A 27,656-nucleotide genomic window follows, 5' to 3' on the forward strand; every position below is an offset into this window, starting at 1 on the left:
AAGATGAGGCTGTGAGGAGTCAATGGTTAAAGTTTATTTTTGCAATAATACCTCAGCATTATAGTCCAGCCTTGTGCTGTGTTCATGTCATTTTATCTGACGAGTGCTTCAGCAATCTACACACTTACAATGGGGAATTCATCTGCGTTCATTAAAGGAAGCGTCAGAAAAGACTATTTATGTGTGTGACTTTGTCAGAGCTTGACAGAAACTTTACAGTACACAGTTCGTTGATCCGTTTCTGAAAATACTGGAGTCTGTGCCGCCCCTAAATACATATAAGAAAAATCTGAAAGCGTAAGTTCTTTATAACCCTAAAACTAGACAAGCATCTTACAGGTCATCATTTGCTCAAACTGTGGTGTCCTCACTTAAGTCTGTATAAGCCACATGGTGTATTTGCAAATCATTTACCCCCACTATGCAAATTAAATGGTGATGTCATTTAGGGACATCGGACTCCTGTGTTGTCTTGTCCTCAAAAAGGGAAAGCTGTCAAGTTTTCATAGATGCCATCCTGTATGTGCATCAGATATTGTGTTCATAATTCATGCATTTAAAGTCTTTCAGGAAATAAACTAAATATGCCGTAGTGCATGAGTTTGAGGGTGTATGGGTGTTTCCCAGTACTGGGTTGCAGCTAGAAGGGCATCCGCTGCGTAAAACATATGTCGGAATAGTTGGTGGTTAATTCCACTGTGGTGACCTCTGAAATAGAGATCAAGCCAAAGGAAAATTAAAGTCTTTCGGGCAGACTTAGCGGTGTGAAAATCAGTATCATAATTGTTTTAATGATGTGTGAGCTGACTTTGTATAATGTGTCAGTGCAAAAAAAAAAACATTTGTCTTGAAGATCGAAAAGCATTGACTGTGATGAAGCCTATTAAAATGAGCCTATACACTCACCGGCCACTTTATTAGGTACACCTCTCCAACTGCTTGTTAACGCAAATTTCTAATCAGCCAATCACATGGCAGCAACTCAATGCAGTGTTTCCTCTGGGATTTTTTCCAGCTGTGGCGGCAGACCTTTTACACAAATCTACCAACTACCTATGTCGTTATTTCAATAACAAATGGAGAAATGTCGTGAGCCAAGTATTACAAGTCGAGATCGCATTCATGTATTACGAGCATATGAGCATCTTTGCATGCGAATCTCTTTGCTTGCTAGCCGATTTTCTCTGCTTGTGCACAAAACCTCTTGCACACCCTCTCAAATGTACGCTGCTCAAGCGCAGATCATCTTGTGCGCTCAAATAAATGCTGCTGAAGTGCAATTTAGCGTATTTATGTAGTGAGTATGTCTCCAACATTTATTAGATTTGTTAGGAATATTTATGAATGTCTCCAATAGGCCTAGAGAGCAGCATTAATGCGTCCTGAAGTAAAGTGAAACTGTTTTAAACTCCAGCAAGATTAAGTCATTGTAAGCAGAACCATAGACTTTTATCTATAAATAAACTAAAATTATGGAAACTGTGTTCATCATAACTGAAAGCTACATCGTGTTTGCTGGCCTCATGCATCATGCACCTGTCAGTCAGTCAGTCAGCACGTCACCTTAAAGGGTTAAACAAATAACGCACAGCACTACTACGATTACAGAAAAGTTCGCGTTGTTATAATTTACTTACCTTTTAATAAGTTTTGGTGCGATTAAAACCCGCAATTTAAAAACAACAACTACAACAACAATGACTGAATGTTTTGAATGAGAAGCTGGAATGTAGACGTGGCGGGATGCATTTTGGTGTGGTGCCCCGCCATGGAAGAATGAATGTAGCGGAAACCATGCAATGCATTTAGGCATGTAGACATGGTCGAGACGATCTGCTGTAGTTCAAACCGATCATCAGAAAGGTGATTTAAGTGACTGTGAACGTGGCATGGTTGTTGGTGCCAGACGGGCTGGTCTGAGTATTTCAGAAACTGCTGATCTACTGGGATTTTCACGCACAACCATCTCTAGGGTTGACAGAGAATGGTGTGAAAAAGAGAAAATATCCAGTGAGCGGCAGTTCTGGGGCGCAAATGCCTTGTTGATGCCAGAGGTCAGAGGAGAATGGCCAGGCTGGTTCCAGCTGATAGAAAGGCAACAGTAACCCAAATAACCACTTGTCACAACTGAGGCCTGCAGAAGAGCATGTCTGAACACACAACACATCCAACCTTGAGGCGGATGGGCTACAGCAGCAGAAGACCGGGTGCCACTCCTGTCAGCTAAGAACAGGAAACTGAGGCTACAATTCACACAGGCTCACCAAAACTGGACAATTCGCTTATTTCACGCGGCCGCCATTTTAAAGAACCAAAGCGAGGCTGTGGTGGGAAGAAACGCGGAAGTATAGGACCAGCACTGTAAACATTGCAGTGACATGCTGTGGACTACAAACCTCCAGCTGTTGCCGAGATTTCAAAATACAGATATGGTGTAAACATCACTTTAATATCAGTCAGTACGTTTAATTTAAACAATTAAAAGCAATTTAGCATCAAACAACATCACAAGCTCTGTAAGAGTAATATGCTCAAGTGTCCTCCTAGGCTTCAGTTCATGGCAGCAGGTAAACAGTGGGGACGCTTCCCTGCTTCAGCCTATGTAACTTGGTGAGCGATAAACACTGCAGTCCTCTGTAGCACACCCTCGTGTTGTCCTGGTACTGAAGTTTTAAAACAGTCTAATTCCCGCTAAGTTAAAATTGAAGCGCCGCTGAGCGCGGATGACTCGACTGATCTTCACGGCTGCTTCGCGATCCAGTCTCCATGTATCTTGTGTTTGCACTCAGTTTACCGCTCTTCACCCAGTGCAAACACAGATACACGGAGACTGGAGCGCAAGCGCGAAACAGCCATAAGGATCAGTAGAGTCATCAAGCAGATCGCTCGGCTGTGTTTGTGCTCAGTAAGCAGCGGAGGGTGAACTGATGACCTTCTCGGCCAATCACAAGCATATCTGTTGAGCACGTGAACACAACGGCCAATCAGCGCTGTTTTAAGAAAGCCATCAACAGTGCTTTAAATGTTAGCGGGAAATTGACAAATTGTCTTTTAATTCAGTAACGTGACGAGTCTAATATAGTGAAAGAATCAGTTCATTAACTTGAGTTTGATAAATGGCATCTAAAATGTGTGTTTGGGAAAGAAAACGTTAGCTAACTAGTGCCGTTTCCCTTAACTTAGCTGAAAATGAGCTCTGATATCCCTTTATATTTTCACCATTCATTCAGAACGGACCTTCGGGTCACTCAGAAGGCGGTGAAATGATAAATTTGTGTCTCTTTCTATTCGCTGATAAGATATACAGCCAAGTACACAACGTTCTAATGTAACTCCCAACGATACTTCCGGGTTTCTTCCCACCGCAGCCTCGATTTCGCTTTTAAAAATGGCGGCCGCGTGAAATCAGTCTATAGAAGATTGGAGAAACGTTGCCTGGTCTGACGAGTCTCCATTTCTGCTGTGACATTTGGATGGTCGGGTCAGATTTTGGTGTCAACAACATGAAAGCATGGATCCATCCTGCCTTGTATCACCGGTTCAGGCTGGTGGTGGTGATGATGGCAACTTCCAGCAGGATAACGCACCATGTCATATTCATCTCAGACTGGTTTCTTGAACATGACAATGAGTTCACTCTTCTCAAATGGCCTCCACAGTCACCAGATCTCAATAAAATAGGGCACCTTTGGGATGTGGTGGAACGGGAGATTGGCATCATGAATGTGCAGCCGACAAATCTGCAGCAACTGCGTATTTCTATCATGTCAATATGGAGCAACGTCTCTGAGGAACATTTCCAGTATCTTGTTAAATCTATGCCACGAAGGATGTTCTGAAGGCAAAAGGGGGTCCAACCCGGTACTAGTAAGGTGTACCTAATAAAGTGGCCAGTGAGTGTATATACTAATGAAAACTTAAGTATGACCATAATGTTAAGTCAATTTATTGAGGTCTTTTATGCAACCAGACCCACATCCTCAGTGCTTTTAATTAAAATTTTTTTTTGCAATCATCCCATCACATATCTTTATATGTCTGTAAAGTGCTTTTAGATGCTACTTTTAAAGGCGCTATATAAAAAATAAAGTTTATTATTGTCATGAATTTGAGCAACTGTGAAATTCTCCTGTGTGTTTTTATGTTCAGCTCCAGGACCGTCCACGTCCGGAGAGAGCCTGAAGACGCTTAAGGCCCCCGCAGGTCCCATTTCTGGCAGCAAAAGATCAATCCAAGACATGAAGGATAAATCCGAGGCCTTCAAGTCTCTCTTCACCTCTCATAGCTCTGCCAAACGCACCAAAGACCAGACATCCAACTGGGTCACACACACACCCTACCACTTCTGAGTGTGCACTTCCTAGTGAGCGTCGCTCTCTAGTGGTCAGGCTGTGCAGGAGCAGATGCTGTGCATTCATGCATTGTTTTTAGCCTTTAGCATCTTCAGCTAAAATGCTTTTTATTTACTGATGTCATGTATGCATTTAGTTTTGTGCATGCTTTATTTTTTGTACATCCACATTGGCTCGAATGTTAAATGTCTGCCAATATTATTATTTTGCTGTATCAAGACAATGTTAAAGGCTTAAATTAATAGTTCACCCAAAATGAAAATCGCCTCATCATTTACTCTCCCTCTTGTGGTTTTAAACCCTTATTGGTTTATTTCTTCTGTTAAACACAAAGGAAGGTTATTAAGTTGAGTAAAAAAATCCAAGTACTTACAGTAATATTAATACATCATAGTAATATTTCCATGTAAAGTCCATAGTAAAATAATTACTATAGAAGTCAATGAGTGCCAGCATTTTTCTAAATATCTTCTTTTGTGTTTAACAGTAGAAAACAAGTGAATGCAGAGTAAATGATGGCATAATTTCCATTTAATTAACTATATTTTTAATTAAGGTTTGGACATGAGGGGTTTCACTATGTGTTTGTATTGCAGCAAAACTAGAAGGCAGATATTATGTGTCCACCCTCAGGAGCATGGGTGAATCCTGCAGTTGTTATTAATAGGTGTTTATTTTCTGCAATAACCCACTAGTTGCAGTAGGAATGCATTGTACTTTTAAAGATGCATTATTTACTAGAATAAAAGTCCACGGTTTTGGGGAACTATCACCGTTTTTGTGGATTTATTAGTTTCGCTCAATACTTCTTTTGACCGCATGGTGGCAGTAGAGGTCTGTGAATAATCGCTTTTCCCATTGAAGCAGGTTTATAGGTGGTGTTGTAGTTCTGTTTTTTTGTCTCTTTGCAGTTCTCCATCATGTCATCGTGTGTTCCCTCTGACAGGTGCGTAAATAAAACCCAGAACTCTGCATTTACAGGTATGTGTTTTCATTTATTTGTGTGTGTGTGTGTGACTGTGTGTGTGTCAGAGAAATGTGCGTGAGAAAGCTTCAGAAATACATGCCTGGAATGCCAGTGAATCCTAAACGTGTCTTGTGTTAGTCACTGTGTTAGAATTTGGTGTTTATAGGAAGATGGAAAAGGCATAAGGAAGCTAATTCATTATGGCGTATTTTATTTTTTGCATTTGAAAATATTAAAATTATGGAAAAGTCTTGCTGGTAGAATGAAGTGTACACTCAAAAATAAATTGCTGAGTTGTTTTAACACAACATTGGGTCAAATATGGACAAACCCAACCTGGGGTGCATTTTTTTCTCTCATTAAAAGCTAAATTTTTTCATTTTAATATATTAGAATTATGGAAAAGTCTTAAAAATAAAATGCCGAGTTGTTATAACCCAGAATTGGGTCAAATATGGACCAATCCAACCTAGTTTAAAATTTTCTCTCATTAAAAGTTAAATTTTTTACTTCTCAATTTATTAAAATTTATGCAAAAGTCTTGCAAGTAGAATGAAGTGTCCAGCCAAAATAATTTGGCCCCAATATGAACAAACCCAACCCAGAGTTTAATTTTTCTCTTATTAAATATGCATTATTAATTTTTTTTACTTTTTACTTTTTTTGCATTTTAATTTATTAAAATTATGAAAAAAGTCTTAATTAAAACAATGCTAAGTTGTTTTAACAATGTTGGGTCAAATATGAACAAACCCAACCCAGGGTTTAATTTTCTCTCATTAAATTTGCATTTTTATTTTTATTTACTTTTTATTCATTTATTTATTTTATTTATTTATTTTTTTGCATTTTAATTTATTAAAATTATGGAAAAGTCTTAAATAAAATAAAATGTTTTGAGTTGTTTTAGCAATGTTGGGTCAAATATGGACCGTACGGTTCATATTTTCTCTCATTAAACATTATTATTAATTTTTTGCAATTAAATAAATAAAAGTTATGGAAACATCTTGCTGGTAGAATGAAGTCTACACTCAAAAATAAAATGCTGAGTTGTTTTAACATAGCACTGGGTCAAATATGGACAAACCCAACCTCAGGTTTATTTTTTCTCTCATTAAGTTATTATTATTCTTTTGCATTTTAATACATAAAAATTATAGAACAGTCTTAAATAATATGAAAATGGCGAGTTGTTTTAATAACGTTGGGTCAAATATGGACAAACTCATTAAACGTTTGTTTTGGGGGTTTTTTTGCTTTTTATTATATTAAAATTATGCAATAGTCTTGCAGAATGAAGTGTAAAGTCAAAAATAAAATGCTGAGTTGTTTTAACCCAACATCGGGTCAAATATGGACAAACCCAACCTAGAGTTTAATTTTTTTCTCGTTAAAAGTTATTTTGCATTGTAATATATTAAAACTATGGAAAAGTTTTGCTGGTAGAATGAAGTTTACACTTAAAAATTAGATGCTGAGTTGTTTTAACACAACATTGGGTCAAATAATGACAATCCCAACGTAGGGTTAATATATATTCATTAAAAGTTACATTTTTGCATTTTAATATATTAAAATTATGCAAAAGTCTTAATTAAGCATAAATGCTGAGTTGTTTAAACTATGTTGGGTCAAACAGACCCAACCTAGGGTTGAATTTTTCTCTCAATACAAAATGAATATATATTTTGCATTTTAATATTAAAATTATGCAAAAGTCTTGCAGGTAGAATGAAGTCTACATTCGAAAATAAAATGCTGAGTGGTTTTAACACAATGTTGGGTCAAATAATTCTCATTAAAAGTTACAGTTTTGGCATTTTAATATATTAAAGTTATGGAAAAGTCTTAATTAAATTAACAAATAGACAATGTTGGGTCAAATATGAACAAACCCTAACTGGGGTGGATTTTTTTCTCATTAAAAGTTAGATGTAGTTATTGAAAGGTCTTGCAGGTAGAATGAAGTCTACACTCAAAAATAAATTGCTGAGTTGTTTTAACACAACATTGGGTCAAATATGGACAAACCCAACCTAGGGTGTATTTTTCTCTCATTACAAGTTTATTTTTTTGCATTTTAATATATTAAAGTTTTGGAAAACGCTTAAATAAAAATCAAATGCTGAGTTGTTTTACCAACGTTGGGTCAAACATGGAAAAATCCAAAGGTTTAATTTTTCTCTCATTAAAAGTTTATTTTATTTGCATTTTGATATATAAAATTATGTAAAAGTCTTGCAGGTAGAATGAAATGTACAGTCAAAAGTAAAATGCTGAGTTGTTTTAACACAACATTGGGTCAAATATGGATTTCATTTAATTTAAATGACAATATTTGTCCATATTTGGGCTACAACAACCCAGCATATTTAGAGTATATGGTTTTTCTTATCATTTCATAATGTGCGGTTCCCATAAATACAGGAGATAATAGATAAACTGTAAATATTAGGTAATTATTGTTACGATAACCTCAAATATGAATCATACACAAGCTGAGTCTGTGGTAATATGATGCTCTAATCATTGCAATCTTTCTTCTGAACTATTAATGAGTCCAAATGTGTGGGAATCTCGCCTTGATGTTTAATTACCGTCTGTAATTAAAGCGCGTTGTGCAACAGCGCGTCGATGCGGTGATTAATCACGCTCATCGATCGGAATGCGCGCCCCCGTTCAGGTGTTCGGAGAGTCCGCGCATGCGCTCTGTCTTCCCCGCGCATCCAGGTGTATTGAGCGGCAGGAGCGCTTCTGATGCGGACATTCGCTGCTTCACAGCGGGACTGAACGGCCAGCAAAGCAGATGTCGCTGCTGGAGAGGCTGGACTGGCGGGTAGGCTTGCGGTTTTATTTGTAAATATTTATGCATGGTGGAAAAAAGAGGAGGTTAAATAATATGCTTTTAGTTTGCAGTTGTTATTAAAATAGTTTTAACATCAATTTTATGTTAAATTAACATAAATATTACTTATTTAAAATGAGTTGAAACGACACTTTATTTTGGATCAACTTAATTGTGTTCAATCTAGTTATATTTATAAAAACGATTAATCGATTTGTGTTTGGGTAACATGAAGCAATTGTGTGGAATCCATTATATTTTACAGTGCCGTAATGGTCTAAATTAGTGTAAGGATTGCAGAAAGTGCTGCCTAAAGTTAGTAACAACAACTGTTATTAGTCGTATTAGTAATAAGCCCAGCTTTTATACCTTCAGGTGTGAAATCTACCTAGATAACACCTACTTGCTCTTTTTAATCAGTGCAATCGTTGTAATTAGGCCTGATTGTGTTTATCATTCAGGGCTTCATCGATTTAGCGCACGCTATTATTCGGGGATGTAAAAAAATAAGTTAATTAAGTTGCAGCAGAAATGTTTAACACCTCCGCTGTCGCCACTGGCTTGCTTGGTTAGGGACTTGAGGAGCTGCGCATGGATGAATTTGCTCTTCAGTGTTTGGACTTTCAGCAGTGAAAATTAAACCACACTGAACTGAACTGAACTGATCATCATCTCCGAAAACTGAACTGACACAGTGTCAATTTGCTATATGTGAAGCTGCTTTGACACAATCTACATTGTAAAAGCGCTGGAGAAATAAAGATGAATTGAACTGAATTGCACTGAATTGAATTGAACTCGGTTGTTTTCAACCAGTGCTGGGTCAAAACATGGACAACCCCAACTGTACATTTATTTAAAAGGTGTAATTTAAATTTAACTTTAAAAATAAGGACGTTTTTATCATATTTACCACAACCCGAGTTTTTTGTGTGTGTCTGTAACATAACAATTAAACGTCAATAAGCTGCTTAAGTCATATACACGAGCACCACCCACTATTGTGACCGTAAATAAAGTATTTTAAAAAAATAAATACTTGGGCGGTTCATTCCGCTGTGGCGACCCTTGATGAATAAAGGGACTAAGCCGATGGAAAATGAATGAAATAAATATTAGATTATATCCTAACTTATATTATTAATGGAGTGATGTTGACACCAACAGAGCTTCAATATTTAGCAGATTGTCGTCTTTAAATCTCAGTTTCGAGTTAAAAATCTTAACATATAATTTTATGAAAGATTATTATCAGGCCCGTAGGCAGCATGGTGAAAGGAGTGGTTCTTTTTTTTCTCAAAAAGTGGACCTTTTTGCAGCTGTTCGCCTCATTTTCTATTTAATTATGAGATTTAAATACTCCATTACACTGTAAAAGAATTCTGGTTGCCTTACTTTTTAAGCTGAATCAAATTAACCTTACGAGTCCATTGAACTTATATCTTGTTACGCTGACTTAAAACAGCTTGCGTAACTTATAAAGTTAAGTTATAACATGATTTAGCAAGGTTTGATAAGTTACAATGAACTGAAAACATATGCAGTCATGACGAATTTATCATAAATTTTTACAGTGTTGTGACATCTTAAAGCACTATTTTTAGCTGATTTAGCTTGTCGGATGGTCATCATAACCAGACTTTTTGATATATCAAAATATTTCCTAAATATTTAGAATAAAGAAATATGACATATTTATTTTTAAAATGCGAATTTATTACATCATATATCATTAGAAGAAGAAAAAATTGTTATTTATTAGAGGCAAATAACAAACTGGCCAGCAAATTCAACTTTCCTCAGTCAGAATTTGACCATTTGAATAATATAAAGTTAAACAACAACAACAACAATAATAATAATAATTTAGAGCTTCCCAATTTTTCTAGCCTCTCTTATAAAAGTGTTTTTATTGGTCACGTATTTCTTAAACGATAAAAGTTGCTTGTCAATAGTTTTCTCCATTAAAAACAATACAGTAGCGAAAAATGTTTTCTTGCACATGTTGGACTCATGACAAATAATAGTTTGCGTTGGCCAAAACTGATGAACTGAAGTCCCACCAGGATTCGATAGGTTATCTTTACTATTTATGATGGCACAGCAGTCAAAATAGGACAAACGAGCTCGTGTATGCGACAAAGTCTGGACCTTTGTCAGTGAGGGGTGTCTTCCCAATCCCCCCTGGCTACGAGCGTGATTATGGTGTTTTTTAACTCCGCATTCGACAGTGTAAATAGTAAATTCGCTTAGTTTGGGTGTTTTCCGAACTATAGATAATGTTTTGCGTAGGTGCTTCTTCTAATTAAAATGTTTAAACTGTAAAGTGACTGTATATAATGCATTAAATAAAAAATAATTCTCACATAAATGTTATAATGTATTTATTCTATTAAATCGAAGCTTATTGATCTTTATTTGCACTCTGTAAAACATTACATTTGACAAATTCGACATGACAGCATACGTTTTAATTCAATGTAACTTAATTATCTAAGTTAATCATGTTCTAACTTAATTTTATAAGTTACACAAGCTGTTTTAAGTCAGTTTAATATAATATATTTTCAATGGACTCGTAAGGTTAATTTGATTCAGCTTAAACATTTAAGGCAACCAGTGTAGGCTTCTCCCTTTTCCCTGATTGTGTTACAACTCATCTTCTGTTACAACTCTTTCTGGTAATGGATCAGTTTGTAACAACAGCACTGATTAGACATTAATTTATAAAATTCAAGCATGAAATATAGATAACAATGCTAATTAGGTCAATAGCAGATCATAGAGAGAATGTTTTAAAGAGAAAGCTGCGCAAAAATTAATACATAAACTGCACAATAGTGTTTTACGATCACTCTGATTTCTAATTTCATTTATTTATTTTACTAAAATTGTATTTTTATTTAAAAAAACAAATAAATAAGCCTGCATTTAATATAAATAACACAATTAATGTTAATCGCAGTATGCGTATTAGATATTTTAAGCGCTTTTAGGCCTTGATGTTCCCTTATCCTGGCCTGCAAACTGAATAGCGCTTTAATTTATTCATTCATTTTGAAATACATTAAGAAATCAGTTAAATTATTACGTTTTCCCACCAAATTGTTAGGGAAAATGCACATTGCGTGTGATAACCTGCGTTTATTTGAGTGACAAATGCTTTTCGATACGACTCGATCAATAAAAGTTGCAATTTACGAGTACAAACAATTACATAGCCTAATGCATGCATGTTTTAATTGCTATTAATATATAACATCTTATTCACATGCCATTTTCCTTCCTATTTTATACGCATTGTAGGTGTTGAGTTCAACTAAAACGGTGACGAATTAAAAGTCACTTTTTTTTGCTCCGAAATTACAACAAATTCGAGATTTCAGACTGCACTATAACCAGTTATGCACACATGTAGGCTAAATAATAATTTGTGTTATGACAATTGTCATTGATGCATCACGTTATTGCTTTGAAGTGTGTGTTTTGCTTGCGCTTTCACCAGGTTACATAAGTAGATGTTTGTCCTTAGGGGTTACAGTAGATTGTGTGAAAGATTTGACAGTAACGGAGAATCAAACCTGATGAAACTCTGCATGCATTCAGGTCAGAGAGAATCAAACCCGCTTCATTTCTCCGACTCCGAGCCGAGGACAAACAGCCGCGGGCGATTTGACCCATAATTACATTTAATTCTCCTGCACACGGCAGACTTTAAGCGGGATTATCCTTCATTTAGGCAGTTTGCTTTCTTCTTAGTGTGCTTTCCTCTTTATTTCGATTTTTTTATTTGATCTTTTGCTTATAGTAATTATTATTAATTTTACGGGTTTTAAAATGTCTAATTCGAAGATGTTTTCCGGTCTTTTTATATTAGTTTTCATTCTAAGAAATGCTGGGTTATTAAAATCCAATTTGGGTAAATATAAACACAAAGAATGAGTCAAATTTGGTCCTATTAATTTAACTCAAAAAATATCCCAGAAGTTAAGTTAGTCTCTATTTCACCCGAATTGGGTTAAAAATGACCCAGTATTTATTTCGAGTCTATGATGCATATTATTTTAAAATATACATTATTTTGTGTTATGAATAAAACTATTTGTGTTTATAATAAATATAAAATATGAATATGATGTAACATAATTATTATATATTACATTATTTCTCTAGTTTATGTTGTTGTTGATTATTTTATTATTATTTTGTAGATTTGGTAGTTGTTAGTTTTTTAATAGTAGTAATTGTTGTTGCAATTATTATTATTGCCATTATTATTATTATTATTATTATTGTTATTGTTATTGTTATTATTGTTATTGTTATTATTATTATTGTTGTTGTTGTTGTTGTTATTGTTATTGTTATTATTATTATTGTTATTGTTATTATTGTTGTTATTATTATTATTATTATATGTTGCCAAATATCATAGTATCACAAGTGTTGCTTATTTATCTTTTTTAAAAAATATTCTTCTATTACACACTAAATACATTTGCGCAGAATACATAAATGTAAAATTATTGGATGTTTAATTTATTTAACACTAACATCTTTATCTTTTACGTGTGTGCTTTTGTTTTATAAAATAGTCAGACTAAAAATATATTATATTATATTATACAACAATCATATCGTTTGTCCACATTTGATAAAATGTTCTATCTATCTATCTATCTATCTATCTATCTATCTATCTATCTATCTATCTATCTATCTATCTATCTATCTATCTATCTATCTATCTATCTATCTATCTATCTATCTATCTATCTATCTATCTATCTCATATTTATTCAATTATTGTAGCGTTCAGTTTTAATTTAAAGTCCTTAGTATTATTGACCTGCATTAATTTGGGCTTAATTCATCATTTTTTTCCTTCTATAAATTGCTGGGTTGTTTCAACCCAAATGTGCACAAGCCTACCTGCACAAACCCAGCAGTATGGGTAAATTTTTTTATTGCGTCAGTCCATATTTAACCCAAGTTTGCTTTGAAACTGCTGTGTTGAGTTGACCTTGCGTTCAATATATTATTTTAGTCTTGTTCAGATGAGTCACGAGATCATAGTGTTCAATAGAAGCTCCAGACTGATCTCTGTTATCCTGATGAAGGCAAGTGTTTGCCGAAACGCGTAGGTGCAGTTTTAGGGAAAAGTAGGCTTCTTAATATTTTTTCCATGTTTTTCCGAGTGCCTTGGACTTTCTTTTGCTGTTTATTCTGATGAATCCCTTACCAAAAGAGCACTGATACATTAATTAAGCTACCCCTGAGCTCTTTTTGTTGGATTTAGCTTTGAAAGCATTTTCAGAGAGCTGTTGTCTGTACATTCCCTGTCATTAAATGGCAAAAACGTCGCAACATTTTCGTCCAGGGTTAATTGGCCCTCTGAACAGACGGACAGTTCTGTGATTGGCCTATCTTTCTGACAGCGACCAATCAACTGTAGCTTGTTTGCTCTGACGTCACCTCCAGCCAGATTTTGTACGCCCACAAGCGGCTCGTGTGAATATAGTAGTGAGAATCTGAAGCGAGTCAGTGAGTCGAGACTGTCCGTCAGAGGGAGTCCTGCTTCTGTCCCGCGTTTCTCTTTGGATCGAGTTATTTGTTCGTGCAATTAGTTTCGAGTCTCGATGTGCGTCAGTTTCTCTTCAGTTTCCCACCTCCTTCAACACTGAGTTGATGCTTCACTTGTGCGCAGCGCGCGCCGGACTCTCTGGATTACTTTCTTGACCGCAAACAAACTCTTGCACAGATACACACTTCTGAGATCCAGCCTCACAGAAGCAACATGTTGTGGAAATTAGCAGATAACGTCAAGTATGAAGATGACTGCGAGGTAAGAGCAATTGAGGAGGCGCGCGCTTTTTTATTTTATTTGGAGACGCGCGCATTTTGTATGTTTATAATTTTAAAACGCGGAAATTAGATACTTTCTATTTCCAAATCATATGCAAAGTGAGCTCTAGAGGAAGAAAAAAGTTTTCTAGAAGCAATGGTACACCGCTTGTATAATCCTTACTATTTTACGATGAAGAAAATAAGCAATATTTATTTATTTGTACATTTTTAAATGCGCATTTGCACAACCAAAGACAAAATGCGCTCCTTAAAATATTATTTAACAACAATGCAAATGCATAAATCAATAAACAAAATATATATAGTAATATGTAGACCATTATTAAAATTTGTTTTGCATTTAATAATAATAAAACGTTTATAGGCTTAATAAAAATGTTAACGCAATTTAATTTCAGACGCAGTTATTGCACGTTTTGTCAATGCACATTTTTTGTAGGCCTATATTTAAACTCTACACTTTTAAAAACTGTCAAGTTGTCCCAACATTGGGTAGCTATAACAACTCAAATAATAAAATGTATATAACGCTTTTTACGCAGCAGTTGTCCATATTTGACCCAGCGTTGAGTCACAACAACGCTGCTTTATATAAGAGGCGCAACATTGTCCACTCACTGTTGTTTTCGAGATCTGTTTTCAGTATGAATATGAGTGGAAAAACCTTGAAGACTAATTCCCGCGGTCTCCTATAAGCTGTCTAGAAATGTCGCGTCGCTCTTTGTCATTCATGTGATTCTGGTGACAGTAAACTATCCGAGCAACTTCGCCTGACAATAGAAGTCATGAATGCACAAGAGCCGAACACCGACTCAAAAGACGAGCACCTCTGTTGATGTTTCAGTCATCTGAATGAGAAAGAGGACAAAAGACTTTGTAAAAATGTTTGGATAGGTAAAACTACACGCTGCGTATGATAACATCGAAATTAATTGCTTTGATTTGAGTGAAATATGCGATTTGATCAATAAAAGTACAATTAAAGGATAAAATCAGGTATAGCCTATTGCATGTTTTAATTATTTGAAGAGATGAATGCATATAAATTAATGCAAGCAATGGTTTAATTCAGCAATGCATACGTTATTATCGCAGGTATTTATTTATATACCTGTATTAATGACAAAGTCCAAGACAAAGGTGTTCAGGAATATAAAAATGATTTAAAAACAGTTTTAAGTAGTTGATTTAGATATGAAAAAGTTGCTATATTATGTTTATTAGCCCAGATATGCATTTGTCAGTGTATTCATTTAAATACACAACCAAAAAACATTGCATTTAATACAAATATCCATAATAATATTAAAAAATTAATATAAAAAATACAATAAACTCTTATATTTACAATTATATAGATGCTTTAATCTAAAGCGATTTGAGTATAAACAAGGCTCTTAAATCACTAGAGAGGTGCAATGTAGATGCAGTGTATAAAGTATATTTTGCACAGGCAAAAATGACATTTGCTGTTTGTTCAAACTTATTTGAAATGAGCTGAAATGACACAATTCTTAAGTTTTTTTGGGGACAACTTAATTATTTTAAGTTCTCCCTTAAATTTGTAAAATCGATTTGTGTTGGGACAACATGAAGGAATTGTGTGCAACCCGGACTTTTTTACAGTGTATATAGATGCAGTGTATTTTGCATTCACTCAAAAGAGACGTTTGCTCTTAGTTAAAATGAGCTGAAACAACACAATTCTTGAGGGTGTATTCCTTTTGTAACAACTTAACTGATTTAAGTTTAATCCACTGCAATTTCTAAAAAACCAGTGAGTTAACTTGAAGTCCTTCATGATGTTCACAAATCAATTATGAAACCCAGAATTATTATCAGGTTAGTTTATTTTGCATTCCCAATTGCTGAGTTTCTTTGGGCCAACTTAATTGTTTTAAGTTTAATCCACCTAAATAAGTCCACTTAAAACTAATAAGTTAACTTGTACCTGTAATAAGTGTGTGGAACCCAGCATTGTTTTACAGTGTAGTATATTTTGCATTTACTTTCATTCACTTGCTGTTTGTTCAAACTACTTGCTTAAAACGAGCTGAAACAACACAATTCTTGAGTATCTTTGGGACAACTTAATTGATTTAAGTCCAATCCACTGCATTTTCTAAACTTGAATTAAGTTAACTTGAAGTCCTTCATGTTGTCCACAAATCAAAACTCAAACCAGTTTTATGGAACCCAGCATTTTTACAGTGTATATTTTGCATTCACAATTCTTGAGTTTATTTCTGCCAACTTAATTATTTTAAGTTCAATCCACGTAAATTAGTCCACTTAAAACTAATAAGTTAACTTTGACCTGTAATAAATGTGTGGAGCAGAGCATTTTTAACAGTATATTATATTTTGCATTCACTTTCATTCACTTGCTGTTTGTTAAAACTACTTATTCGAATTATCTGAAACAACACAACTCTTGAGTTCCTTTGGGACAACTTAATTTATTTAAGTTCAACCCACTGAAATTTCTAAAATAATAGTAAGTTAGCTTGAATTCCTTCATATTGTCCACAAATCAAAACACAAATCAATTGTATGGAACCCAGGATTTATTTTACAGTGTAGTATATTTTGCATTCACAATTCTTGAGTTTCTTTGGGCCAACTTAATTGTTTTAAGTTCTATCCACCTAAATTTGTCCACCTAAAACTATTTAGTTAACTTATAGTATAATAAGTTAACTTTGCATTCACTCACTTTCATTCACTTGCTGTTTGTTCAAACTACTTATTTAAAATGATCTGAAACAACACAACTCTTAAGTTTCTTTGGGACAACTTAAATGTTTTAAGTGCAATCCACTTAAATTGTACTTGTAATAAGTGTGTGGACCCCAGCATTTTTTAACAGTGTTGTTTAATCTCTATTCCAGCAGGAAAGACATGATGTTAGCAGCAATGGGAACCCTCGGTTACCTCACATCCCTGCGGTGAGCCAGCACATTTACAGCCCGCCACCGTCCCTTTCTCACCCAGCCAGCTCGGACTTCCAGCCTCCGTATTTCCCTCCACCTTACCAGCCTATACCATACACCCAACCCAGCGACCCGTACTCCCATCTGGGCGACCCGTTTAACATCAACCCCATACACCAGTCTGCAAACTCCAATCAGCAGCAGTCATGGCCCGGACGGCAAGGTCAGGAGGGCATCGGAGGTCACGGTCGAAGCGGACTCGCAAGTCCTATTCTGGGCCTGGATGGGGGCTCGTCCGGGATGCGGCGGGATGGTTTTAGGAGACCAGAACTGCTGCCTCCGCATATCCATGGAATCGACTCTTTAGGCGACAACATTGGTTTGCACGATATAGGTCATGGGATGGAAGATGTTCAGGTGAGTTGATGTCAGAACACATACTCTTATTGCACAAACACACTTCATTGACATTATATACTATATAGCGGCAGGTTAACTGTGTTTATACAGTGATCAGCATAATTGAGTACACCCCATTTTGAAAATGAATATTTCTATCCATTTCTCAGTGAATATAGGCCATGTATTTTGGTGCATTTAAACTAAACAGATTTATTAAACAGATATATTTATTCAAATAATATTTTAGTCACAGAACATATTTAGAAATTGAAAGATAATACAATTAAATTCAAGCTAAATACTGAAAAATGTTCTATTTTTTTGCTTCTCTTGATTTTTCCTCTTTATTAAATTAGTATTTAATATTGTTCTATAACATATACATTTAGATGTACTAGTTTTTGTACTGTTATCGTAAGTTATTTTCTTAGATGAGCTCCAGATTTGGATTCAGTACTGACTAATCTAATGCCTATGCACAAAAGTAATATTGTATAGCTTCCTATTATACATTTGTGAGGGGTGTACTTAAATATGCAGAGCATGTATATAACAAATTTACATCTTAACGCTGTCATTACTAGTTAATTAGTTTAAGTTATTAGTAACTAATAAAGTTATGATAACTAATAACCTTCACTTTTCTGAATATGAATGTAATGCAATAATGTGCACCTATATAATGTGAATCTGCTTTAAAACAATAGTTATTGTGAAAGCAAACTAGAATTGAATTGAAGAAGTTATTATTTAGTAAGAGTTCAGATGCAAAAACTTCTCTAAGTGCCGTCTGAAATTGTCCATCAAAAAAATGAACATTTCTTTCATTTTCCTTTGTTTAAACTGTAACAAATGCACGGTTCCACACTATTCATGTTATGCCAACACAAATCAAGTTAATTTAACAAATTTAAGTAGATTGAACTTAAAATAATTAAGTTATCTCCAAAAAATATCTCTTGAATTGTGCTGTTTCAGCTCGTTTTAATAATTTCTAAGTAATTTGAACAAGCAGCATGTGTTTTTTAGTGCACTGAAAAAAGTGTTGCATGCAAAACTGTTGCAAACAATCTATTTGTGTTGAATTTAAACAAACAAATTAAATTTAATAATGTTCAACCTAATGTGTTTGTTTAAATTCAGCCCAAATAAATAGGTTACAACCACTTAACGTAAAAAAAATTGAGTAAATCCAAGGAATCATCTTTGAATAATTTTTTTCAGGGTGTATGTTGAGGTTTTTCACCCTTTAAGACCATAAAAAGTACTTATTATTCGCCATAAAACTGATATTATTGAGCCTACATAGACTGTAAAAAGTGCAGGGTTCAAAACAATTCATTCATGTTGTCTCAACACAAATTGATTAAGTTAACTTAACACTTTTAACAAATTTATGTGGACTGAACATAAAAAAATTCAGTTGTCCCAGTGAAATCTCAAGAATTGTGTTGATTCAGCTCATTTTAATTAAGTAGTTTGAATGAGCAAAAAATATACATTTTTTGTGTATGTTGAGGTTTTTCACCCTTTAAGACCATGAAAAGTACTTCATATTCGCCATAAAACTGATATTATTAAATCTACACACAGAAGCCTGATAAAAATGCAAATTGTTTTTATAAGAGAATTTGGGAAAACTTTACTTTAGGCCACAATTCATGCTATTAACTACTTGCTTATTACATATTAAGATATTAACTGTTTATTAGTAGTTAATCTTATTTGACATCTCTAATCCTACCCAAAACCTAAACCCCAATTCTACCTTAATATTAATAAACAGCTAATTAATAGTTTATTAAGCTAGTAGTGTTAGTAAATGGTTTGTTAATACCGTGAATCGTGACCATAAGTGTTACCGAGAATTTTTAGACTGCATTTAGAGGCTTTTGCATCTAAACTCTTAATGTGTTTATTTAGTTATTATTATATAAGTCTATCTTAAAGGGTTCATTTAAAAATGTAAATACGGTCATCATTTACTCACCCTTTACTTGTTTCAAAATGTTAGGATTTTTTTTCTTCTGTTGAACTCAAAAGAAGATACTTCGAAGAATGCTGGAAACCTGTAGCCACTGACTTCCAAAGTATTGTTTTTTATTCTAATAATAAAGTCAATGGTTACCGGTTTTCATCATTCTTCAAAGTATCTTCTTTTGTGTCCAACAGAACAAAGAAACTCATAATGGAGACTAAATAGTGAGTAAATTTAAATTTTTGTGTGAACTAACCCTTTAGTCTTTAAACAAAGAATAACACAGCACATTACTTTCCTTAAGTGACACATTTAGTTACTTGGGTTGCACTTTACAATAAGGTTGTTAATTAATACATCTACTAACATGAATAAACAATGATCAACACATTTATTACAGTATTTGTTCATGTTAGATAATGGAAATAGAGTTGTTAGTTCATGTTAATTCACGGTGCATTAACTCACAAGCATTCATTTGGACGTTAATAATGTATTAGTAAATGTTGAACTATGATTAATAAATGCTGTACAAGTATTGTTCATTCTTTAGTAAATACATTAACTACTGAAACCGTATTGTAAAGTGTGGCCGTTACTTGTTTTTAAGTGACTTAATATAAAAGTTACCTTGCTTAACGCTGTGTATTTTGGGATTAAGTGAATGTATTGATGCATTTCCTGGTCATTTTGTTTTATTGCAGCACGAAGGTGATCACAGTATTATAATCCCAGATCATACGGTCATCAAAAAAGGTTGGTGAAACTTTTGTTTTCATACATGTGTTAATGCAGAGCTTAGTTATATATTGTGTATTTGCAAGTGTGTGATATTAGGTGCTTTCTTTTTGTATTAAATGTTTCTGTGGGGAAAAATGTATGTACAAAGACATCTGCATAGACTTTAGATTAATATGAGCTAATTAAACTTGCATGCATAATACTGATTAATAAATTAAATATTATATATATGTAAATTAAATAATTTTCTATGCAAAGTTTAGATTTGAAACTGCATGTTATGTAATGTCCAACAGCCCTCAGTAATTTTGAGTTTATTTACAATCTCTTAAGATTAATCTCATTTGCATTAAAATATTTTGCATTCATTTTATGCCGTGCATGATTTATATTGGCTCAAATCTTCAGAAAGACTTGCTTAAATCACGTTGGGAGTAAAAAGAAATCTCACACCTTTGCTGTCAGGGGGGAAAAAACAAAAGTCCAGGTTTAGGTAGGCGTATTTGAGGTGGTACTAGTTCATACATATATCACTAATCCTTTCGGTCATGTGGTCCATTTAACTAATCTGGCATTGATCCGCCTGGCATTCTGACACTCTTTCAGCATGAATGGGAAGCCAAAGAAAGGATTCCTCTCAAAATGGCAGACTAGCCAAAGTTGTAGATGTTGGGCAATCCTTAAAATGGTGTGTTTGCTCAGAGAGAGGAGGCCTAGGCTTTTTTAGTCTTTTGAAACAGCGCTGAACACAGTCCGAACGCAATTCTGCCTTACTACACACACACACACACACACACACACATATGCATGAGAAGACAAGAATCAACTGTAGTCGGGGTGTGGCTGCTTTTAAACATGTATTTTGTTCAGTCATATGCTGTGACATGAAATCTTCCTAAATAAGCAAAAGCGAAAGACAGTTTTGAACATCTGTTTATTTTGTGCTATCATTAGTCGCTCAAAAGGATGGTTTATATCAGTGCTTCTCAACTGCTTTTTTCTCATAGGAATCTTTATCGCGGGTTGATTTACATGAGCGAAACAATGTGTCTTAAAGTTTGTTTAAAACTTTTGACTTTTTAGTTTTGTCATGTTTGTAATCTTGAATGCATGCTCAAGTTGATGTTGGTAGTCATTAGTAGTTTCTAGACTGTAAGAAAATCTTGCTGCCTATATTTTTAGTTGGGTCAACTTTAAACCACACTGAACTGAGCTCAACTGAACTTAAACACTACAAACTGAACTACACTGTTCCAATTTACTATGATTTTTAATGTGAAGCTGCTTTGACACAATCTACATTGTATAAGCACTATACAAATTAAGGTTAATTGAATTGAATTGAATCAACTTAAATATTTCTGGTCATCTCAACTTGCAAACAAATGAAATGTAGTAATGTTCAACTTAATTTGTTTGTTTAAATTCAGTACAAATTAATAGTTTACAACCACTTAACTTTCATCTTTGAATAATTTTTTAGTGTGAGACATTAATATAAAGTTAGATTTTGACCAAAATTCAATGTCTAGCCAGCATCTAAGGATAACGTTATTTTGATGTCCAATAACAACATCAAACAATGTTGATATGTGGTTGATTTTAGGTTGTGTTGGAAAGTGACCAAAATATAAAGTCGAGCCGACATCTTAAACCAATATCGATGTCAAATACTGACGATTCCTCATCAGTAAGGGCAACAAAAATCCAACGTCTGATAGACGTCATAGAGATCACATCCACATAACATCAAGCTGTAACATCATTAGATGTTGATATTTGGTTGATTTTAGGTTAACATTGGCCATTAACATCGGCCTGATGTTGGGTTGTGATGTCAATCTGATTTTTATTCCCAAAAAAATTGCACCGTTCTCATGACGTTGGGCTACAACGTCAATCTGACAATTAAATAAGAAACAAAAGCATTTTGTTGTGACTTTTTGTCTTATTATTTTTACCCTATAATCTTTAACCTCCCTGTATTTTTTAATTGAGTCAACTTAATTTTTTCTGGTCATCTCAACTTGCATCAATCAAACAGAGTACAAATATTAAGTTAAAGTTTGTGTAACTTAGAAAAAAATAGGTGAAACCTGTTTACCTTTTTAAAATAAGTTAAATAAGTAACATTTTGTGATGACTTTTTATTTTATCATTTTTACACTCAAAAAATGACATGTTGGTTGTTCAAACTACTTATATAAAAAGAGCTGAAACCACACTATTCTTGTGGGTTTTTTTTGGGACAACTCAGTTGTTTTAAGTTCAATTTACTTAGATTTGTTAAATTAGTAAGTGAACTTAACTCCTTCATCTTTATCTTTTTAAAATAAGTTAGATAAGCAGCAATTAAATAAGAAACAAAAGCTCTTTGTTATGACTGTTTGTCTTATCATTTTTACCTACTCAAAAAAAATCTTGCTGCCTATATTTGTTTAGTTGAGTCAACTTTTTTCCTGGTCATCTCAACTTGCATCAATCAAACTGAGTACAAATATTAAGTTAACTTAAAATAAATAGTTGAAAATTGTTTACCTTTTTAAACTAAGTTATAAGTAACAAAAAAAATTTAATTATGATTTTTTTGTCTTATTGTTTTCACGCACTCAAAAAATGACGTTTGTTCAAACTACTTATGTAAAATGAGCTGCAACAACACAATTCTTGAGCTTTTTGGGACAACTCGGTTGTTTTAAGTTTACTTATTTTTACTTAAATTTGTCAAATTAGTAGTTAACTTAATTCCTTCATTCCTTTTTAAAATAGGTTAGATAAACAAGATTTAAATAAGAAACAAAAGCATTTTGTTATGACTTTTGGTCAAATCATTTTCACACAAAAAAATCTTGCTGTCTATATTTTTTAGTCAAGTCAACGTAATTTTCTCTGGCCATCTCAACTTTGATTAGTCAAACTGAGTACAAATATTAAGTTCAACTTTGTGTAACTTAAAAAAAAATAGGTGAAACCTGTTAACCTTCTTAAAATAAGTTAAATCAGTAACATTTTTAAAATGATTTTTGGTCTCATCACTTTTACACACTCAATAAATGACATGTTTGTTCAAACTACTTACATAAAATAAGCCGAAACCACACAATTCTTGCATTTTTTGGGGACAACTCAGTTGTTAAGTTCAGTCTACTTAAATTTGTCAAATTAGTAAGTGAACTTAATTCCTTCATATTTGCCTTTTAAAAATATGTTAGATAAGCAGCAATTACATGAGAAGCAAAGCATTTTGTTATGACTGATTGTCTTTATTTTTACACACTCAAAAATTCTTGCTGCCTGTATTTGTTTAGTTAGTAAGTTAATTTTTTCTGGTCATCGTAACTTGCATCAATCAAACCGAGTACAAATATTAAGTTAAACCTAACTTAAACGTAGTTGAAACCTGTTTATCTTTTTAAACTAAGTTCTAAGTAAAAAAAAAAACATTTTGTTTTGACTTTTTGTCTTATCATTTTCACACACTCAAAAAATGACATGTTGTTTATTCAAAGTACTTATGTAAATTGAGCTGCAACCACACAATTCTTGAGCTTATTTGGGGACAACTCAATTGTTCAATCGACTTAAATTTGTCAAATTAGTAAGTTGTAACCAGTTTACCTTTTTAAAATAAGTTCAATAAGAAGCATTTTGTTATGAATTTTTTTGTCTTATCATTTTTACACACTCAAAAAATGACATGTTTGTTCAAACTACTTACTGTATGTAAAATGAGCTCAAACCACACAATTCCTGGGTTTTCTGGGACAACTCAATTGTTTTAAGTTCAATCTAAGTAAAATTGTCAAAATTAGTAAATTAATTTAATTCAACACACATGGATTCCAGCATTTTTGACAGTGCAGTTGCATGAACAATGTAGAGTTTATTAATTAGACTCACGACCTTTGACATTTTCCTATCTCTTTAAAAAGTTGATGTTGGAAATTCTGCATGATAATGTAATAGGTTTATCTTATATGAACCATAGCCTGACTCCAGAACCCATCAGTTGATTATTAATTCCAAAGGCAAGCATCCATTTTGTCTTTGTTGTTCTTTGAAGTTCTAGTTTTGCGCTTCTTACTTTTGTTTCCTGCTTCGCTGTCGAATGTGAGAAAAATGAGAAGAATGTTAAAACACCCATCAAAGGAGATTTACAGATGCACTAAAGATCACAATCGCAAGACTATTTTCTTTACTGCAAACACTCAACTCGAGATGCTATATTGTTTGCTGGCCTTGCAGTGTAATTGGGTGTGTTGGCTTGCAGTGTGTTGAGGTCAGGAGCTGATTGACAGATTCTGGTGTGCATTTTATTCAGTCAGTAATTTAGATTTGCTTTCCAGTCACCAGAGTGCCTTGCTGAATTAACGTCTATGTCAATATTTTAGCCAGTATAATTACAGCATGCATGACTCTTCTGAGATGCGCTGTCCCGTTCTGGTTCAGATCAAAATTTATGTCACATGTTTCTAGCGTAAATCTCAAGCGTCTTCATTTGTGCCACCTCAGCCTTCATTCACCATTTTTCGAAACAAACTCTAAATGCTGATTGGATATTTAGCATTTTTATTGTTATTAAGTCAAAGCGTATAGTCCAAATCAGATATTTTTGTTTCACCAAATTCTCCCAAAATCACACGATTGCGTGATCACGTTTATCTGAGCTGAAAGATTCCATTATTTATCTCAATCATTCATTTTTCTTCAGCTTAGTCTCTTTATTAATCTGGGGTCGCCACAGCGGAATGAACCGCCAACTTATCCAGCATATGTTTTACACAGCAGATGCCCTTCCAGCTGCAACCTAGTACTGGGATACATCCATGCATACTCATTCACACACATACACTACGGCCAATTTGGACTGTGGGGGAAACCGGAGCACCCGGAGGAAACCCATGCTAACATGGGGAGAACATGCAAACTCCACACAGAAATGCCAACTGATCTAGCTGACACTCGAACTAGCAACCTTCTTGCTGTGAGGCGACAGTGCTAACCACTGAGCCACTGTGCCACCCAACTGTATAGTCAAAATCAGACATTTTCTTACCAAATTCTCCTAAAATCATTGTCTGATCACATGTTTCTGAGCTGGTATGCAAAATGATTGTATATGTATCTATAGTCTTTAATATTTGCTGTTTGCGCCAATATTTCTATTAATATTCCATTATTTAAGCTCCAAATATTTACCTATGTAAGTTAACTTGAGCTATCAATGAAAAGTACACCTCTAGCATGTATTATTCTCAGTTAAATATGTACTATTATGTTCAAAATTGGTTAATGTGTTAATAATAATAATTGATGCACCAGAACTAAACATCAACAGATTTCATCATCTCAACCATGATAAAGAAATACTGTAACACATATATTGTTTATTGTTAGCTACTTCCCTCACACTTTATTTCAGGGTACAATTCTTGCTATTAACAAACCATTAACTATGACTTATTTTTGCATCAATAAACTCTCAATTGTCTGCTTATTAATAGATATATATATATATAGTTGGGTTTTATGTAGAATAAGAATATGCAGGGGTGCATTTCCGAAAACCATCATTAGCCAACTAAGATCACAAGTTCAGTCATAACAAATCCATCTTTCCAATGAACATTCACAAACTGTGTCGCAAACTTCTACGCTTGCAACTACACCTCTGGAGATGTAGTTAGAAACATAGTTCCTGGCTGTGTTCTATTCCCAGTTATCCCCCAATTCCCTATTCATTTCGAACCTTCCATCATTTAAACTTGGAATGATTCAAAATAAAAAGCAGTAAAGTCATCTTTCTTAGGTGTAATTTGCTTTCAAAGTAATTTTACAGAGCCGGGATTCGAACTCAGAGTGCCCTATCGGCGCTCTAACCTCAAGGCTATTGAGCCGACAAGATTATGCACTTTATACACTGTGTCAAAAATGCTGGATTCCACTCAGATCGATGCGTGTTGGAATATTCAATTCAATTCGCCTTTATTTGTATAGCACTTTTACAATGTAGATTGTGTCAAAGCAGCTTCACATAAAAGGTCATAGTAAATAGGAACAGTGTAGTTCAGTTTGTAGTGTTTAAGTTCAGTTCAGTTGAGCTCAGTTCAGTGTGGTTTAATAATCACTACTGAGAGTCCAAACACTGAAGAGCAAATCCAACGATGCGCAGCTCTACAGATCCCAAACCATGCTGGCCAGTGGCGACAGCGGAGAGGGAAAAAAAACTTCTCTAAGTATAACATGAATAATAACAATAACATGAAGGAATTAGGTTAACTTATTAGTTTTTACACAAATTTAAGTGGATTGAACATAAAACAATTAAGTTGTCCTCAAGTAAACAGGATTCATACAATGGCTTTTTCCAGGCCTGGAAAAGTTTTGGAAAATCAGCAAAACCCACAATTATGGAAAAGTCCTGGAATTTTAGTAATTAAAATGTGTATGAACCCTGAATAAATCTGAAGAATTGTGTTGTTTCAGCTCATTTTAAATAAGTAGTTTGAACAAACAGCAAACGTCAACTTTGTGTGTAAGTACTAATAGTACTAACAAGTGTAAGTACTAATAAATGTCTACTATCTTGACAATATTCTGAGTAATAAACCACTAGTTAATAATGAGAGTTTGTGTCTAACCTATCACATGATACCTACTTGATTTCTGCAAGTAGGACGTGTTCCTGGATTAACATCTATGTTGATCCTGGATCAACATTCCAATCAGCCAATCAGAATTAAGGGATATGTTTACCGTTTATGTTGTTGAGGCTTATGGTTAGGTTTATACACTTCTACATAATTATCAACTATTATTCCCCTCTGATTTTGGGAAATTTGTACAGTTATGGTTGGGTTTAGGGGTAGAAAATAGGCATGGGTTATATTTCCAATAAAAATGATGTTCCAGGTTGAACATAGATGCTAATCCAGGATCGCATTGTACTTGGCAAAATCATAACGTGCTTAACCTAAAGTGTTACCATTACTGCATGTTTTATTAGAGTTATCAACATTTCAGAGGAACCTCAAAGACTAAATTGTTCCTTAAACTAAAGCACAATGGGGAAAATAATTATCCATGCATCTGTATCTACTCCTATGAAATCTCCCTGCGTTTCTGGATCAGTTTGTTTGAGCGAACCGATGTGTTTCTCTCATCTCCAGGTCCGGTGTCTCTGCCCAAGGGAAATGCATTTGGGATTCCCTTTCAGAAAGAGTCATTGCTGGGAATGGTGTCGAATCCCACTGAGGTCTTCTGTTCGGTTCCTGGCCGTCTCTCTCTTCTCAGCTCCACTTCCAAGTATAAAGTAACTGTGGCAGAAGTTCAGAGACGCCTGTCACCGCCCGAGTGTCTGAACGCATCCCTGCTTGGAGGAGTATTACGCAGGTGAGGGCTTCATTTGTGGAAATATCTTAATTTATTCGCACAGAGTAGGTGGATGAAACTCATGATGCAAATCTGCTCAGGTTATATATCAAACCAAAAGCAAAAGCATAGTTTACATGCTCTCGTGACCTTACACTCTCAAAATATTAAGGTACGAGAGCTGTCACTGGGGTGG

At 34.3% G+C, this 27,656-nt stretch overlaps 2 protein-coding genes across 5 annotated transcripts in view; both read left to right on the forward strand.

Moving 5' to 3' along the window:
* rtf2 (replication termination factor 2) overlaps window positions 1–5,118 on the forward strand; it is a 91,586-nt gene extending 86,468 nt beyond the window's left edge. Inside the window, exon 9 of the mRNA XM_056460624.1 lies at window positions 4,150–5,118. Coding sequence (XP_056316599.1) covers window positions 4,150–4,349 — 200 coding nt within the window. The 3' untranslated portion in view covers window positions 4,350–5,118. The remainder of the gene's footprint in view (window positions 1–4,149) is intronic.
* A 2,932-nt stretch (window positions 5,119–8,050) lies between these two features.
* Window positions 8,051–27,656, forward strand: part of tfap2c (transcription factor AP-2 gamma (activating enhancer binding protein 2 gamma)) — a 35,538-nt gene continuing 15,932 nt past the window's right edge. Inside the window, exons 1-4 of one of the 4 annotated variants that reach the window (XM_056460627.1) lie at window positions 8,051–8,158; window positions 16,927–17,385; window positions 20,053–20,104; window positions 27,259–27,481. In XM_056460627.1, coding sequence (XP_056316602.1) covers window positions 8,129–8,158; window positions 16,927–17,385; window positions 20,053–20,104; window positions 27,259–27,481 — 764 coding nt within the window. In that variant the 5' untranslated portion in view covers window positions 8,051–8,128. Of the gene's footprint in view, window positions 8,159–13,696; window positions 14,013–16,926; window positions 17,386–20,052; window positions 20,105–27,258; window positions 27,482–27,656 lie in introns of those variants that run through there. The other 3 variants (XM_056460629.1, XM_056460625.1, XM_056460626.1) reach the window with 3 other exon arrangements.

The sequence above is a fragment of the Danio aesculapii genome, chromosome 6, assembly GCF_903798145.1.
Source record: "Danio aesculapii chromosome 6, fDanAes4.1, whole genome shotgun sequence".
NCBI lineage: Eukaryota > Metazoa > Chordata > Actinopteri > Cypriniformes > Danionidae > Danio > Danio aesculapii.